This window comes from Aulonocara stuartgranti (assembly GCF_965226115.1).
Source record: "Aulonocara stuartgranti genome assembly, chromosome: 22".
In the NCBI taxonomy this organism is placed as follows: domain Eukaryota; kingdom Metazoa; phylum Chordata; class Actinopteri; order Cichliformes; family Cichlidae; genus Aulonocara; species Aulonocara stuartgranti.
The window spans coordinates 31520196-31537293 of NC_138957.1; the positions used below are offsets into that span (position 1 = coordinate 31520196).

A 17098-nucleotide genomic window follows, 5' to 3' on the forward strand; every position below is an offset into this window, starting at 1 on the left:
AGCTAAATGGGCGATAATAATTATAGTGACGTGGATATTATAAGTACAAGCATTCATTACCTTTTAATAGCCTCACATGTCCGCATAACCTGAGAGCTGTTGTACAAAATGAGAAAACCATTCAGCTAATTCAGAAATGAAATATACATAGAAACTGATACGACGTCCTCACTGACTGGATAATTAATACACCGGAAGATACTGCATAGACGCTGGCAGGTGTGTCAAGTTAGCTGGTAAAACGCCAAACCAGTACAGGAAGTCTAATTCAAAACTCTCAGCGGAGCAAACATATGGGTAAATGGCTGTTAGTTATTGCACAATTATTAGTTTGTTTTTCTTGTTTTATATTATTTGACTTGTGTATAGAAGGTTTTCCTACCGGAACCCCTTTTTTTCTTTTTTAGATTATATGGCGTTTGTTTTCAGGTCGCTTAAGTTTCACTGAGTTTTCAGAGCGGATTTCGGTCGATTAGATTTAAATTGTATTTGTTCTTTGTAAGTTTGGTTTTACTTCGGTTTTATTAGTTTTCGGCATTATTTGTGGTTTAGTATTAATTATTATTATGAAAAATACATAAGATAAGTTTCTGAATAAATATTCTTATACAAAACAGCTATTTTTGAAGACAATTGACTCTAAGTCATGTAGCACCAAAACCTCATTAGGCTGTTTTTGATAAAATTATAAATATACTTTTTTGCTGGTTTTGTGATTAAACACTATTGTTTTAAATTCGTTTTTTTAATTAAAAAAATAATTAATAATCATTTTATTTCGGTGCATAAAATGTCATATTTTACACCTACTTTTAGTTTAGTTTTAGTTAATTGTGTTAACATCGATTATTACGCTTTTAATCAAACGCAATACACAAAGAAATATACTTTAAAAGAATCGCGCTTTGATTTTATTTTGAAGAGTGTGGCCGGAAGCTGTTTAACTCAGCCTGCCTTGACTCCTCGGAGAAGAGCTGGAGGGAAAAAAAAGGAAAAAACGAAGAAAAAAAAGGCATATCTGAGGGGTTTGAGGGGCGGATTTGGACAAAGTTTTCCAACTGTCCCGACCCGAGGAAGCTCCGGGGGGGTTGAAGGGGAGTCGAGTTCACCGGTAATTAACGCAGGACTTATTAGTCGGTTGTTAATTAAGTGTTTTTTTCAGTGTGTCTGAGAGCACCGTCGTCCCAACCGCCGGAAGTCTGCATGAAGCTGCGTCTCCTACAGAGGCAACGGCGTCGACGTTTTTTTTTCCTGTCTTCGTTTTTTTTTTTTATTCGAGACTTTTTTTTCTCTTTTTTTATTTTCTCTCAGCGAGATGAGCAGGGAGTGAGGAATGGAGGCGTAGGGAGAGCACGGATGTTTGTGTTTACTAAGCGGCGGGCTAGTTAAGCATATTGAATATACAGGCCTCCTTGTAGCTAGAGCAAGCCAGCGAACAAAAGGAGAAAATTAATGGAGGCAAGTTAGCTAGCTCCTCTCGTCTTGTTGCGTTTTTCAGCTAACGTTAGCCATGTTTGTGCATAACCCAGATATGTTATTACGCTCTTGTCAGCCGGTTGGGTGCAGTTTAACACATCTGTCCAGACTCAGTTCCAAAAAAGCACCCTGACTTAAACGATTTGTGGCAAATTTGTTTTTGCAATAATTCATAAAGCACAGCTAACGTTAGCTCGGCGCTAGCCATGCCACAGTTTTTGGAGGCAGCTTGCACCCTCTCGTCCAAAAGAAAAAGAGAGGGGGGGAAGAAACAAATGTCTCTCAGAACACTGAAACATTGACTTTGTACTGCACTAATAACGGCCCCTTGCATCTGATGCTTTGCTGCAGAATCAGGGAAAATGATTAAATTGCATTGAAAGCATTTCTTTTCATTTATTTATAGACCTTGCAGTTGCAGAGGGGAGAGGAGGCTCATGAAAAACAATGCAAAACATTTCATGAGTTATGCATTGCAAATGTTTTGCATGAAATATGGCGTTACCTCAATTGTTATTGTGATTTTTTTTTTTATGGGCCTCGCATACTCCTTTGCGGGGCTTACTGAATATCAGTTGTTATAAATTATTAAATGGCAGTTGGGCTTTACTAACATGTAATTACTTGCATGCTTTTAATGGTATGTGAGCAGGATTATGCATGGCATTCACGGTCTCAAAATGTTTCAGAAAGCTAAAATAAAGTGCAAATGCATGCCAACATAGAACAATGAAACTTCCTTCTTTGCCTCTGTTAGTGGGACATAATCAGGAAACGGAAGATTACAGGTTGATTACTCATGAGATTGACAGTGGGTTTTTATTTTGGGTTTTTTTCAACTGTCAAGAAGGTGTGTGCACTCTTGAAGAGGGTGTTACTTTCACCTAATGGTGCACCCACATCCAATTTTGTTGCAAAACTAGCCTCACTGACATGCTGCTGATAAAACACGCACTCTAAGATTGTGCAATTTGTTCATGCTGTGTTAGGGAGTAGTAAACAAGTGCATGTGCTGTGTTACAGACAATCATTAAATTCTCAAAAACTGATTATCATTAGTGTTTTCTTAATTCTTGCTTCTGCTGCCCTCTACACCAGTGGTTCTCAAACTTTATGTGGTCAAAGAAAAGTAAAAAGCAAGACAAATTCAAGACCTGTATTTATGTTTGCAGAAAACAGGTTATCTGGAAGGAGGTCAGTGACAATTGTGCTTTTGAGCATGTGTATGTTGCTTTGCAGCAAGCATGTAACAGCGATCCATAGCCTTACCAGGCACTTCCATACATTCAAACAAATGTTCCCACTGGATATGGTTGAGATCCCAAGCTCTTTAACAGGGGGCGGTGTTTCTTCAGGAAGGGAATTTTTAGTTTGCAGGTACAGTTTTAGCATTTTTTTTATCTCCTCGCATCAAATTGCAGACAGTTTTTTAAGTAATTTCTAATAACAGTTTTTGTTTCTTTAGGTAGTTTGTTTGACTTATTCCACACAGTAAAGAGATCAGTGTTATCTCCTCTTAAATGTTATCGTCTTGCCTGTCAGTTCTTTTTTGTAAAACCAAGGGTATTTAATGTGGAATAATAGAGAAAATTAAATCTCAATTACTATGTTTTTGTGCAGTTTCAGTTATAATGTTTACTGGGCTGAGAGGGTACATCAGTATGCTTTGACACAGCATTTGGAACCACTGGTTCCCTTCTGGGATTGACCATCTTTGCCTGATTCCTTTCACATCCTCCTCTGTACAAATCTTAATTATTTCAAGAAATAGCCACAACAGAGTAAGCTTAAACTGCTCAGATTTGTCACAGACATCTTGATTGGTATCCCTAAAAACAAAGGTTAGCTGTGTAGAAAAGTGGCTCGATTTAGTGGACTAAATTTAGTCTTAGTGCTGCATGCTGATCCTGAAACCGACGTGTTCGGTGTGTCAGCGTGCGGAGGAGAAAGAAAGGAACTGGACTAAGATGACTGAAATACAGCCATGCATGGTCTCATTTAAAAGAAAAGGAACGAAAAAAGGAGGAGCAGGACAGGTGTTTTCTAAGTGTGTTGCTTTTTAATTACAGAAATAATGGACGATTCCCATTTCAACTCATCATACTTTTGGTCTCCCGTCCCCACTGTACAAGGACAGGTAGACACAACCTTATTGTTGGAATTGTCTTGAATTACACATGGTATAGTGGTCTGTGCTGTTGGAAAAAATACCCAGAAGCACATCACAACCTGAACATGTTGTTTTTAACACCACTAAATAATGCTGGCAACGTTGATGAAGTTATTTGACTTATTGATGGGTTCACATGATCACTCCTGTCCCTCTCCTCTCTCATCTTTTCAATCTTCTGTTCCTGTTTTCATTTGCTTTTTTTGCATCTCACCATGCCTTCGTTTTCTCTTCTCTTCCATTGTTTCTTCCTCTTCCTCTGTCTGCTCTTATCTAACCCATTAACTCCTACCCTTCACTCTCCCCAATCTTCCCATTCCTTCCTCCTTTATTCTTCTTTAATTCCTTCTGTTTTTACTGTCGTTAACCTCTCATTTTCTGTCTCATTTGTTCTCCATTTTCCTTTCATGACACACACTACGTTTATCGCCACTCTGCTTGTGTCATCTCTGGGTCATCCTGTTTTTTTCCCGCATAAACATATGACTCTTCTTCACATCTTTCTCTTTCTTCCTGTCTTTTGTATTTTTATTTCTTTTTCAACTTCTTCCAAACACCCTCATCCTATTTCCTCTTTCAATCTGCCTTCTTCATCTCTGGCAAGTCTCCTTTCTCCTTCCCTTTCTTCCTTCCTTTCATATCCTTTTCCTTCCACCGTCATGAAACATTTCACCCTTACTGTATCACACTCCTTTGCCCCCTAATTCCTACACCCTTCCTTCTTTCCTCTCTCCACTCCCCACTTCTGTCTAGATTGAGAACGCCATGTTCCTGAACAAGGCGAAGGAGCAACTAGGTCCAGAGAAGGCCAGCGCGCCCTCCTTTCCTCACTCTTCTGCGTCTTCCACTTCCTCCCCCCACTACCCCACGGCCGTACTCGCCATCCCCAGCTCAGTGGATGGAGCGGCTGGGGTACGTGTGATCCCTAAACAGGAAGGAGGCGGAGGCAATGTAGGAGGGGGTGGTGGTGGAAACAGCGGACCCCTGAGTGCGGTGGGGGCACACCTGCACCAGTCGCACACTTCCCAGAACGTCACCGTTGTGCCTGTTCCCTCCACGGGTATCATGACTGCAGGTGAGTGAGCAGCTCTGATGTTTTCACCAACCTGAGTCGTAGATGATTTTTCAGTTTGTCTTTTTTCTTATTTTGCAAATTGTGAAAGAAAAATTCTCTGAAAAGGTCTATTAAAAAAACTTGCCTGATTTAAATTTGGCCAGTCTCCTGTTCAAGATCATCTTCTTGTGCACCTCTGGATGTTTATTTGATCTTGGTGGCATCCCTGTTATGTCTGTTTGCATGTGTGCTTCAGTGTTACAGAATTTTTAAAAGACCATTTAAAAAAAAAAAAGAAAAAAAAAAGGAAAAACTCATCCAAATGTATTTTAATTTTAAAATATATATTTTCCCTACTTTATGGCAGTAACTGGTAGTATTTTAATATAATTCTACAAGACTGCATGAATGCACCTTCAAGGTGTCTGTAAGTGATTATTAAAAAAACTAGAAGAAAAACAAGCTACTAACTCCATGGTTTTTGAAGGGAAACATATGAGATGAGATCATGCTGTCCTAATGTGTCCTTGGGCAGGACAATTCACCTGTTGCCTACTGGTGGTGGTCAGAGGGCCCGGTGGCACCAGTGTCCGGCAGCCTCGCCTCTGTCAGTGCGCCCCAGGGCTGCTGTGGCTACAATATAGCTTGCCATCACCAGTGTGTGAATGTGTGTGTGAATGGGTGGATGACTGAATGTAGTGTAAAGCGCTTTGGGGTCCTTAGGGACTAAGTAAAGCGCTATACAAATACAGGCCATTTACCATTTAATGTGAGAAACATGAAGCTAAAATTAACTACAGCACCTCTTTTAAAAAGGAAATGGCAGTGAGAACATGTAAATGTCCCCAGGTGAAGCTAGACGGTCAAAAATCTGCTATGTTATGCTCAGTCATTTGAAAAAAGTTTGGGATGCAGGTGTTCTTCAGATTCCCAATACTGGCCCAAAACCTGGCCCCATCAAACAGTACGCGATGACGTGATGACACGCACCACAGATCATGTTGTTTGCACTTTTATGTTTTTCATCAGACTCCTCAGGATGTCATATTGGAACTTCACATTAACAGACTCATCCTGGGAGTGCAGCAGGCACGGCTGCTTCCTGACACCCACTCGAGACAATGGTAGCAATTCCATCAGAAGTTGCTCTAGAAAATGCGAACAGTTCTTTTTTTATTTACAGAAGCAACATGTAGCAGCACAGAGCATAGGAGAAGGGCAGGAAGTAACAGACAAAGGAACAGAGTTGAAAGTTAGTCAGTTTTTAAAATAAAACCCAGCAGGCATACTAAATGTGTTGTTTCTGAAATGCTTTAAAAGTGTGCCAGACACATCACAGTGGAGACACTCATCATGTCTTACCCTGGAGAACGATATCATGGTGCGTATGTTTAAAAACACACCAGGCTTGCTCGTGGTCTCACTCCTCATCAGACATACTTGGAACTGTGGACTCGTATAAAAACCGGTTAGCTGTGGACTGCTTGGACCCAGGTCTCATCACCAAGCATGTACCTTCATCAGCTTGAAACTGATGTTTGCTTTCTGACACAGTTTGATTTCCTGCGGTTATACACAGTGCATACCGTGTAAATAATCAGAATGAGAGCAATACAAAAAGAGCAGCCATGTTGGAAGCTGTCTGCAGATCCCATAAAAGATGATCTCAAATGGGAGTTCAGCCAAATTTAAACCAGGTAAGGTTTTTGGTTTTTATAGAACTCTTTCCAGAACTTTTTGAACTCTACCCATATTTGTTGGTGTCACAAGATATGTGCATAGGAGTGAATGACACTGTACATATTAATCTACAGTGGCTACTAATCACAATCTCAACAGGGTTCTTTTTCAGTTTCCATTTAGGTGTTAGTAGTAGTACTTAGTGTTAATATTAGCAGTTTTATCCCTTTTTTATGCACAGCTTGTATAAAAATATTCGTTAAAATCTTTTGTATAAACCTTAGCAAGTCTTGTGTTAGTGCTGTAGCTTTGTCCTTTATAAGATATTGTGTGGCTTTCAAGTTGCAAGGTTGAAAATTAAAGTTCTTTTATCACTACATCATCCATTAACTGTTAGTTAGAATAAAAGCCTAACAGAGTGAGATCTGGACGGCCAGATCACAGTTTTTCTTTTCCTCTTAGCGGGGTTAGTGATCACCACCCCACAGGGCACACTGGTCCCCACCGCCTCCACGCAGTCTTTTGTAGCTGGACACCCCACTACCACCACCATGATAGTGTCTGCAGTGCACCCCTCAAATTCAGGTAATACACAGGTGCAGGTCACCATCATTTTAATAATTTCAACGTAAAAAAAAATGATGAGGCTTAGGGCTTCTTTTTACCATTTTATTTTAGACACTTGATTCCTGTTCCCACCCAAATGCATTCTTGCAATTGCACTGTTACATCCATACACAATCAAACACATCTGTGTATCTGTCTTATGTAAGGTTTGGTGTTGAGCTGTGCATCATAATTTTTCCAAACTGTCCCTGTTTTCACTCAACACTCCCTGTTTCCTTTCCCTTCTTTCTTTCTTAATTTTCTCTCATTTTTAGATAAGAAGGATGACATTGCTCCTGCTGTTGTCATGCCGGCACCATCAAAACGAGGCAGGAAAAGCAGACAGGTGATGAGCAGGGTGGCTGGAGTGGGTGGGGTCCTCCCTCCAGGAAGTGATGCATTAATACTGGCACACCTTGCTGCTGGTGGACAGGTGAATTTTCTATGTTCTTTCTTTTTTCCTTGTTTCCTTTTATAAAACCAACTGTGAGGCATTTTACCTTTACAACCATAAGTACTTTTTTTATTATTGTATTGTAGCATCACGGTGGCGACCCATATGATCTGTCAAATGATGAGGATGATCACACTAACAAAGACGGACCCAAATCTTACAGGTAGGATAAAGTGCGTTAAGTTTAGGAAAATATTAATGATGTTTTAGATACTTGCAGTTTTTTCTGTGCTTTGTTTATCATAACTGTTTTCTTCTCTTCTCCTCTCATTCCTTGCCTGCCAAGGTGTCGGATGTGCGCAGTGACGTTCTTCAGCAAGTCAGACATGCAGATCCACGCCAAGTCCCACACCGAGGCCAAGCCCCACAAGTGCCCCCACTGCTCCAAGTCGTTTGCCAACTCCAGCTACCTGTCCCAGCACATTCGTATACACAGCGGGGCCAAGCCCTACACCTGCACGTACTGCCAGAAAACTTTCAGGCAGCTCAGTCACCTACAGCAGCACACACGGTACTGGGCCTGAGTGTGTGCGTGTGTTAAAATGTGTGCATGTGAACATCTGTGTGGTGATAGATAAAGGGAAGAAGGAGTGGTGAGCTTGGGACTTGTCTGGGTTGTTTTGGGGAGTGCTGACAGTGTAAAGCTCTTTCTGCACAGTCAAAGTATCATCTTTGAAAGTCCCCAAAACTTAAATTATTTCATGCCTCTTAACCTGTTATTTTTAAGTACTTGTCTTTGACCATTCATTCTTTTCTAAAAACTGGGACCCACTGTGAGAATGGGAAGTCAGTTTCCTGAGTCAGTATCTAAAGGTAATTAAATACAACTCCTACACAGTCTCACTTACAGCTGCAATATTTATTAAGTTACAATGGCTACCTGAGGTTCATCAGGTATGGGGGCAACATATCCATATTCCTATATTAGATATACCTGTTCAACCACTTGTTAACACAAATATTTAATCAGCCAATCACATGGCATACTACTACTGAAATTCCTTAATTCTCCCAGCATTCAGTCAAAGTATTTTTTTCCCTGGCAAGTAATTTACTAGTGATTTAAACAAGAGAAAAAACAAGTTCAAATGCACCCAGGCACCAGGTCTCCATTTGTCCGTGTCTGAACTGGAGTATAACCCAGGCTTTAGTCAGATTAATGTCATTTGTTTCCTTATATATGTAGAGATTCAGATACTCAGTATTCCAGCAGTAAGTGAGACAGGATGATTGAGTTATATTTAAATGCCTTTTCTCACCAACACACCCGTCTGTCACTCAGGTTTCACCAAAATAGGCATCCCCTTTTTGTTTTGTTTCAGCATCTTCTCTAGATGTCTCTGTTATTCAGATGTCTTTATTAAAACATTTTCCTTTCATTCTCAGCAAGATAAAAACGAAAACATTTTTTAAGAATGCACGATACAAGTCTAAGTACACTTTGCATACTAACTGTATGTGCTGTGCCTAAAAAATACATCCTGATATACAGTTTTTAACCTGCATGTTTTACACCCCTTTTTACTGTGGTAAAGGCGCTAATCGGACACTAAAATTAGTTTTCATTTTACTATATTTCATTAATTGTGACAATATGAGTGATAAATCTATCTCCCATCCAGGCTGTCACCTTTCTGATAAATGTGTTAATTTTATGTTGACCTTGTCATTCACCTTCATGCTTTCATTTCCCTCATTTCCATGCACTGGGTTTTCTCTGTGGGTTTCAGGCCATTAATTTTAAAGAGGAAGATGTGCTCCGCTGGCCTGGCACTCATCTTGAATTTACATTTTGGTTTGACTGCAGCAGACTCAGACATTCATAGATACACTACACTCACACTTCACTCAAAGTAGTGCACACCAAAAGGAGAGAGAGACTGCGAGAGAGAGAGAGAGAGAGAGAGAAAGAGAAAAGCGTGACTGTGCTTGCTGTATGTTTCGTTCTGTGTTTTCACAACTCAGACACAGCACAAAGAGCACACTGTCAAACTTAGTAATCTGTGATCAATACTTGATCGATCAGATCCTTTTAGCTTAAATGCATGATTTGGTCTTCGGCTCATTATGAAGTTTGGTCATGCTGTAGCTTAAAAATCTCTCGCTGTTTCTCTCTCTCTCTCTGTGTTTCTCTCTCCCTCCCACCCCCTTAACCCTCCAATCCCGGTTTCCCGTGTTAGAAACCACACTGAGGCCAAGCCCCACAAGTGTCCCCACTGCTCCAAGTCGTTTGCCAACTCCAGCTACCTGTCCCAGCACATCCGCATCCACACCGGGGCCAAGCCCTACACCTGCTCCTACTGCCAGAAAACATTCAGGCAGCTCAGTCACCTACAGCAGCACACACGGTACTGGGCCGAGCTGGGCTGGGCCGGGCGGGTTTTGAATGTGTGCATGTATGGGAGCAGGTGCATGGAGAGTTATGTCACTGTGCTTGTGTCCTTCTTTTTGAGTTATTGTGTGTTTATAGTATCTATCAAATCTGACATGTACTTTTTTTCTTTTATAAGATGGATCTGTTCTGCCCACTTCCATATTTTAACTCTTAGATGCTACTGGAGTAGCTCAGCATGCCTCAAAGTTCAAAATAATCCATATTTATGTTTTACTACAAACATACACTGAGGTGTAAACCAGATTCAAATGTTAAGGGTGAGTGACCCATAAAAAATAGTTTTCAGCGGATGATAGAAACAATCAAACCACAGATTAGCTCAACCTAATGGAAGGCGAAAGGCTGTCACAAAGCTAGGCACTACCACCTGAAAGGACAGAAGAATGTGGTTGATGTGTGATCACTGGCATGTATTAGCAGCCTAGTTTATCTGTTATAAAACTTTATTTCATAGCTTATTGCTTCATCATAAAATCCCAAAAAAGAGAAACGTTTTGTTGTTTGGATTAGTGACGAAACATTCCTCCCACTGAAAACGCTACGTCCACATGAACAGAATCGACTTTTTGGGATTTTCTTACCTGGATGATTGAGCATGCATCAAGACACTTCATGATAAAATGTGCTGAAAAAAGGATGTGATTTTAAAGTGCACAAATAGCAACCAAAGGTCACACTATTCAAATTTACCAAAGCCGTTTCCTTCTCGAGGAAGTGAAAGTAGAAGTTTGAGAAACTGCAACATGAGGAAGCGAGGGGCTGAGCTGATCTAGAAGTATCTTAACTTTGTCAGTACGTCAAACTTGACATCACCTTTGTTTTGTTTTGACTGTGATTTCCCAGGATTCACACCGGTGACCGGCCGTACAAGTGTAATCATCCTGGCTGTGAAAAAGCTTTCACTCAGTTGTCCAACCTCCAGGTACTGAATCTACAGGTTTTCTCTTTGCCACTGACATGATCATTACTTTACTAAGGCTCTAGTGCTACTAGCATATATTTACTTGCAAGCCAGTGGTTCTCATACTCATCCAGGTTCCACAGGTTGGGTTTTGTAGACAAAATGTACAACCAAGTGTGATGGAGTAGTAGATATGTTGATGCTTACCTTTTTTTTCACAGAAATTTTATTTTGGATCATTTTTCATTGTTAATAATTAAAAAGAGATTTAAAAATTCAACATGTTGGCCAATATTTTTTTTGAAAGACATATAAAGCACAAACAGGTCTCCCTAACAATTGTTATATGAAGTTAATTATCAGGCTTTCCTGAGATAATGGGACAGTGAAGTTTAAAAATAATTATGTTTTATTGTCACAGGTCATGAATTACTAATGTCTCCTTTTTCATTTTCATTTATCAGCTTTAATCCCGATGCTGATATTTTAGCAAATATTGCCTGATATATCAGCTGGACTCTAGTCTGAAAAGAGTGATTTTCTTGCCTTTTCTATTGTAGTCAAGATCAAATTACATATTACTAGTTTTTACATGCCTCTTTTATTTATTTATTTTTCCATCACAGTCTCACCGTCGGCAGCATAACAAAGACAAGCCGTACAAGTGCCACAACTGTAACCGTGGTTACACAGATGCTGCCAGTCTAGAGGTTCACCTGTCCACACACACCGTGAAACACGCCAAGCTGTTCTCCTGTGGCCTCTGCAACCGATCCTATACCTCGGTAAGACTTCTGGTATCTGACATGCAGTTTACTGAAAGTGTAGATTTGGTTGTACTGCAACAGAGAAGACGTAACAGGAGAGAGTTGGCAGGAATTGTACTGCTGGTTTGCAGATGCTTTACTGTTAATACACTATTGTTTACAATCCATGAGTCTGTCTGACATGCATTATATGTAGAGCTCTAATGAGCCTTTTGTTCTGATCTCAGGTCTTAGAATAGAATAATATAATGATTATTACTGCAAAGCACTGATCATCCCTCTCTGCCAAAATCATTGTTCGCGCAGTTTAAGCCAGATGCTGTATAGCAGCTGGTACTGTTAATGTATCTAGTAATTATATAATTATGCACATACATCATCAATGGGCACAGGCATTGTGTCTTTGGGTTGTTCATAGAGCAGGGCGATATGACCAACAATATTTATCACGATATACATTTGAAAATTTGCGATAACGATATAAGTGACGATATAATTGACACTAGACAAAATACTTTACAAGTCCACAACTTTATTTGTGCAAAAAAATAATAATAAAAAAATCAATGTATTTTCACTTAAACAAGCAGCTGTTTTTTATGTGCATTAAAGTTATATAAAAATTTAACAGTGCAAATGCAAATTCCTCGCTGACAGTTTAACCAAAAGGCATTTCCAGTGGAAACTGGCCGACATATCCTCAGCATAACCATGTATAATATCCACAAAACTTAAAAAGAGGTTATACACACACAATACCGTAATATTATGTTGAAGCACAGCACGTATCACTCCGCGAGGCTCCTGCCTACGATAGCCGTAATGCTCCGACAATCCATCAAGCGGTGCGGCTTCGTAGCTTAGCAAAGTCGTACTGAAACATTTGACAGATTTTCAAGCGCCGTGTATATAAAATCGTTTCGAGGTCAGTAAACACAACCAGAATTCATACATAAGGCACACGGGATTATAAGGGGCTCTGTCGATTTTCACAAAAATCCAAGGATTGATTTTAAGTGTGCCGTATTTTCCAAAAAACACGGTAATAACGACGGCCCGCTAGCATGCTCTACCAAAAATAGTGCTTTGTTGTGTATCTGACGGACGAAAGCTAAACCAGTTCCACACCACTGACGTTGCAGCATTTTTACAAACCAATTCTGGTTCATCCGTTTCATTCAACGATCCGCTTTCGCCCTTCTTATTCTCCGTCGCCGCCATGTGCGTATGTAAACAAAGACACTATTTCATTTTCTTATAGTTGCCCAACATCATACCGGTATTACCGTGAACGGTATGATATGGCTCAGCCCTAGTTGTTCATAGATATTTTGGGAGTGTGTGAAGGATATTTCTTCAGATTGAACACAAATGTTCATTTAGTCTTCAGATGGCACAAATGTCTAATGTGGATTAAATTATTTACCCAAAAGCTAAAAAAAGATTAGCTTCACTTTCACATCCAGATGTTTTGCAGCACTTTTCTGCCCAGCAGCAAAACTCATTAACTCAAAAATCATTCACTATAAATATTAACGCTCTCAGGCTCAAATTAAACTTTTTGTTGCTAATGCACAACCAAGTCCTGCAGTGGTACTTCTGAGTAAAAAAAACTCATAAAATATGTATGTGGGGTAATGAGGTTGTTAGTTTTTAACTGTTGCCAATCGGCAACCCCTGCCTTGAGAGGGTTAAATGGCTGGTTAGTGATGCCATACAACCACAAAGCTATATTAATAGTTTAAAAAAAATCAAAACACATTGTTCCTGTTTTTCTTTCCTGACATCATGTGTTCTACTTCTGTCATCCGTTCTCCAGGAGACGTATCTAATGAAACACATGAAGAAGCACAACCCCGACCCATTAACAGTGGCAGCAACAGTAGCTGCTCAGCAGGCCCAGGGTCTGACACCAGGCAGGGGCCGAGGCCGCGGTCGAGGGAGAGGTGCGGGCAGAGCGAGCCAGCTCCAAAACCAGACGAACCCTAACAACAACCAGAACCCAAACCCCGGACCCCCAGGCAGCTACCAGCCACAACAGCAACCCACAGAATCTGTGGTCCCCTGCCCATTTGATCTACACCAGTACAAGACAGTGTCAGCCAGCGAGATCCAGTACAAACCAGTCACTGTGGCAGACCTGCCAGTGACCCACAAAGACCTCTGCCTAACCGTCTCCACATCAGCCATACAGGTGGAGCACATGAACTCATAGGCTGCGTCTTCCTGCTCTGCTCGAGGGATTAGTCGAGTAAAAATGGTCCATATGTACAAGTAATTGAACTGTATTCAGTATTAGAGCCTTCTTAAAATCAGGGGAAAAACAGCTGATTGGGTGAATTTCTATAATTCAGATCTTCTATTTTATTGACACATCACTGAATTTGAAAGTGTAAAAACACTAGTGTTTTCAGTTTAGACTTCTGTAGCTTTCAGTGAGATTATTTTTTAAAAGCGGTTAGTCGGGTAATGCAATACAATCATGGATAGAAGTAAATTTGAATTCACCCACTTAAGAAGCTTTGATGCTGAGTACAACCATAAATTACTTACACAGATATTTTACAGTGTGCTTCTTGATTCCTGAGCCCACTTGCCATGTATCTCTCAGTCCTGACTGAGGGATCTTTGGAGGATAAAGGTGTAAAATATCTGTAAAATTAAAAAAACTAATTTCACTATTCTTTGAGCAGTTATGGTCCAAAGAATAGTGTAAATGTTGAAGACATTCAGATCACATTAATCTGAACATTCATCACTTATTAGTTCAAGCCAAAACAAAAAAGGAGTGAATGATGGGAGACTGTAGAGATTCATGAGAGCATCTGAAGCAGCGGTGCAGAAATGTTTAAACAGCATCTGAAAGGCACAGTCAGGTGTCACAGACTACATCAGAAACACTGAATTGGAGCTACAAAGGAAAGAGCAGCAGGAAGAAAAATGAAGCGTGCGTTTGGGAAGTCTCGCTAAACCCTGCAGCCGAATCTCAAAAGTGTACATTTCACAGATCATGATGTCCTTATTTACACCCACCTCCTCTCAGAGGAGCGAGGAAACATTTCCCAAAGTATTAAATAAGATAGCGCGATCGGTCAGAGAATGCACTAAATGTAAGGAGTCCACAGCAGGAACCACGACAGAAAGAGAGAAAAACGGGGGTGGGAGGGGTCATAACGAAAGCACTTGATGAAACTTACTTCACGCCTATGTTTTTCATCCTTTACCTTTTTTTTATATATCATATGTATGTATTTTTCTACCAACAGAGAAATGTGTGATCAAACAGAAAGCAACGTGAGCGCATGAATGTGATGGAACAGAGAGAAAAGTCCTAACAGAACGTCTTGGTCCCTTTTTTTTCCTTTTTTTTTGTTGCTATTCAACTGTTTACTGTCCTCGAATGACTAAGGCAGCCCAGTTTGTTATTGTCAGGATGGTTGTTGGGAAAATAATGATTGTGTGATGAAAATGGCTGACAGGTACTGTTATTAATCTCTTTTTTTTTAAAGAACTTTTCATACATATTATTACTACTTCCATTATAACTGTATTGCAAATGTTATCCACATTATTATCAATCTGAGGCATTATGATATTGCAGTATGCTGTACATAAAATACATAGAAAAGACTTTTTCATCTGTAAAAGGGAAGTATGTCTTGTGTAAAGCATCTATGAAAACTAAAGGAAATCAAATTAACATGTACCAAATCACTGGCAGTGTCCCAGGTCAACTTTAAAGCTGACGGGCTGTGAGATCGTCACGCTCAGCAAAGTGAGGAAATGACAGGAGAATAATTGTTTCCTTTATCACAACCACAGCCACCATCTACAGACTGTGAAACTGATCTTAATTAGGACGTAACCAGAGATGAGTCAACTAAACCTCATGTGTGATAATTAGGCAAAGAATTAGGATGTATCTATTTGTTCCCTTTTGATGTCAGTGAACTCTAAAGCTCTGCCTTTTAAATCATATAAATACTTTTCTAAAGTCTGTCCTCATAACTTAATCCCAATGGCAGGCAACGGCGCAGATATCGTACCAATATCAGTGAAATGCAAGAAGAAAATTAGCAGGGACTTTAATTAGTCATTTAAAATATTTTTGGGCATAAGGGAAGCACTTTGGTAAAACTATCTGTAATTCCACATTTATGCTTTTGTTATATAGGTTCACTGTAGGGCAGGACTTGAGTATTGTTCCCTGGACTAATGGAAATTGGGGCAACAGTGTGGATGAATTTATACAGATTTTTAAAGTAACAAGTTTTGTACTAAGGAAATGAAAAAAACTTAATTATCAATGAGCTAAAATGGCATTCTCAAGTCTCCTAAATTATTCCCATTCCCAATTACTCAGTCATATAATTGTAACACAACAGATAATTAGCCAAATCTTATATTTATCAGTATCCCAGTGACATTGATGGTGAATATGTACCAATATTGGTGGATCCCTAATACATTATAAACAGGGACCACTGAGGCTTCCCAGAGGTGCAGTTTGGCTAAAATATGTAATTCCACATCTGTACAGGTGTTGTTGTGCTAAGTTTACTGTTGGGGATTGATTCCTGAACTTATGGGAAAAAAATGGTCTCAATTACTCAGAGAACCATGTTAATACTGTAACCATATGATATTTAAAGCTAACGTATCCATGATACATCTGCAAATAATTAAAGCATGATTATGAGAAGCTGTGACCTTGGTGACCTGGGACACCGCACACGCCGTCTCTAACCAATCAGAAATGTTCAGGATGCCCATACAGACGGCTGATTGTCTCCATGTATACTCCTTGTATTTCATTGTGTCTTTTTATGAGAAATAACCCATTCTCAATATTCTTGTTAATGTTATTACCAATGCTCCTGATAATACAGTTAACTGCCCTCTTATGCTACACTCTTCATACTGTATGCACAGTTACACCTCTTGCTCATCTGAACAGACTGTTTCTTCCCTTATGGAGAATAAAGTTCAAAACCTGTTTATGATGAAAGCACTACATTTTTTATTGGTATTTTATTAAAATCAACAGTACATATTATTAATGAACATTTATAATGAAAGTTTTGGCTGCTCTTTTGCTACAGCATGTAGCTCCACGTGGTCAGTGTATCCTAGATACCCAGGGTAAAGATCAGGGGGTATTTTTCTCAAAACTAATGAAGGTGAATTTTTGATTCAGGTTCAGGGAATCTGTGATTCTACCATCCCCACGTGGTTTGGAAATTGCAGTGGACTATGCTGCAAAGGCTTAGCAATGGTATGAAAAGGATTCACATGCTTAGAAGACTGTCTACACCAAGACCTACAACGTGATGTGTTTCTTTTAGCTCCATTTATAGAAAAACAATGCTTTCGCTAGGAAAGCATATACAAACTGCACATGGATTTTTATAGAGTGTACGTGTGTCTTACCAGAAGCAGTCCAAAGGTTTCTGTCATAACAATTATTTATCAAAACAATTAAAAAGAACAGATTATATTTCTGTAAACATAGCAAACCATATCAAAGCATGTAATTTAATGTTTTACACTACTTCTTTCAGGCGTTTTAAGCTGTGTTTTAAGCTTTGGAATAGA

At 39.6% G+C, this 17098-nt stretch overlaps 1 protein-coding gene across 3 annotated transcripts; it reads left to right on the forward strand.

Moving 5' to 3' along the window:
• The first annotated feature begins 1001 nt into the window (after nucleotides 1-1001).
• On the forward strand, nucleotides 1002-16517 carry znf384a (zinc finger protein 384 a). Of its 3 annotated transcripts, none has more exons than XM_082520621.1 (11): nucleotides 1002-1111; nucleotides 3546-3613; nucleotides 4400-4721; nucleotides 6843-6965; nucleotides 7262-7419; nucleotides 7527-7603; nucleotides 7727-7951; nucleotides 9621-9788; nucleotides 10679-10757; nucleotides 11363-11521; nucleotides 13323-16517. In XM_082520621.1, exons 2-11 carry the CDS (start codon nucleotides 3551-3553, stop codon nucleotides 13716-13718), a joined length of 1770 nt encoding a protein of 589 aa, XP_082376747.1. In that variant the 5' UTR covers nucleotides 1002-1111; nucleotides 3546-3550; the 3' UTR covers nucleotides 13719-16517. The 3 variants fall into 3 exon arrangements, with proteins under 3 accessions (XP_082376747.1, XP_082376749.1, XP_082376748.1); XM_082520622.1 differs by lacking the exon at nucleotides 1002-1111 and adding an exon at nucleotides 1125-1458; XM_082520623.1 differs by lacking the exon at nucleotides 9621-9788.
• Nucleotides 16518-17098: the final 581 nt, after the last annotated feature.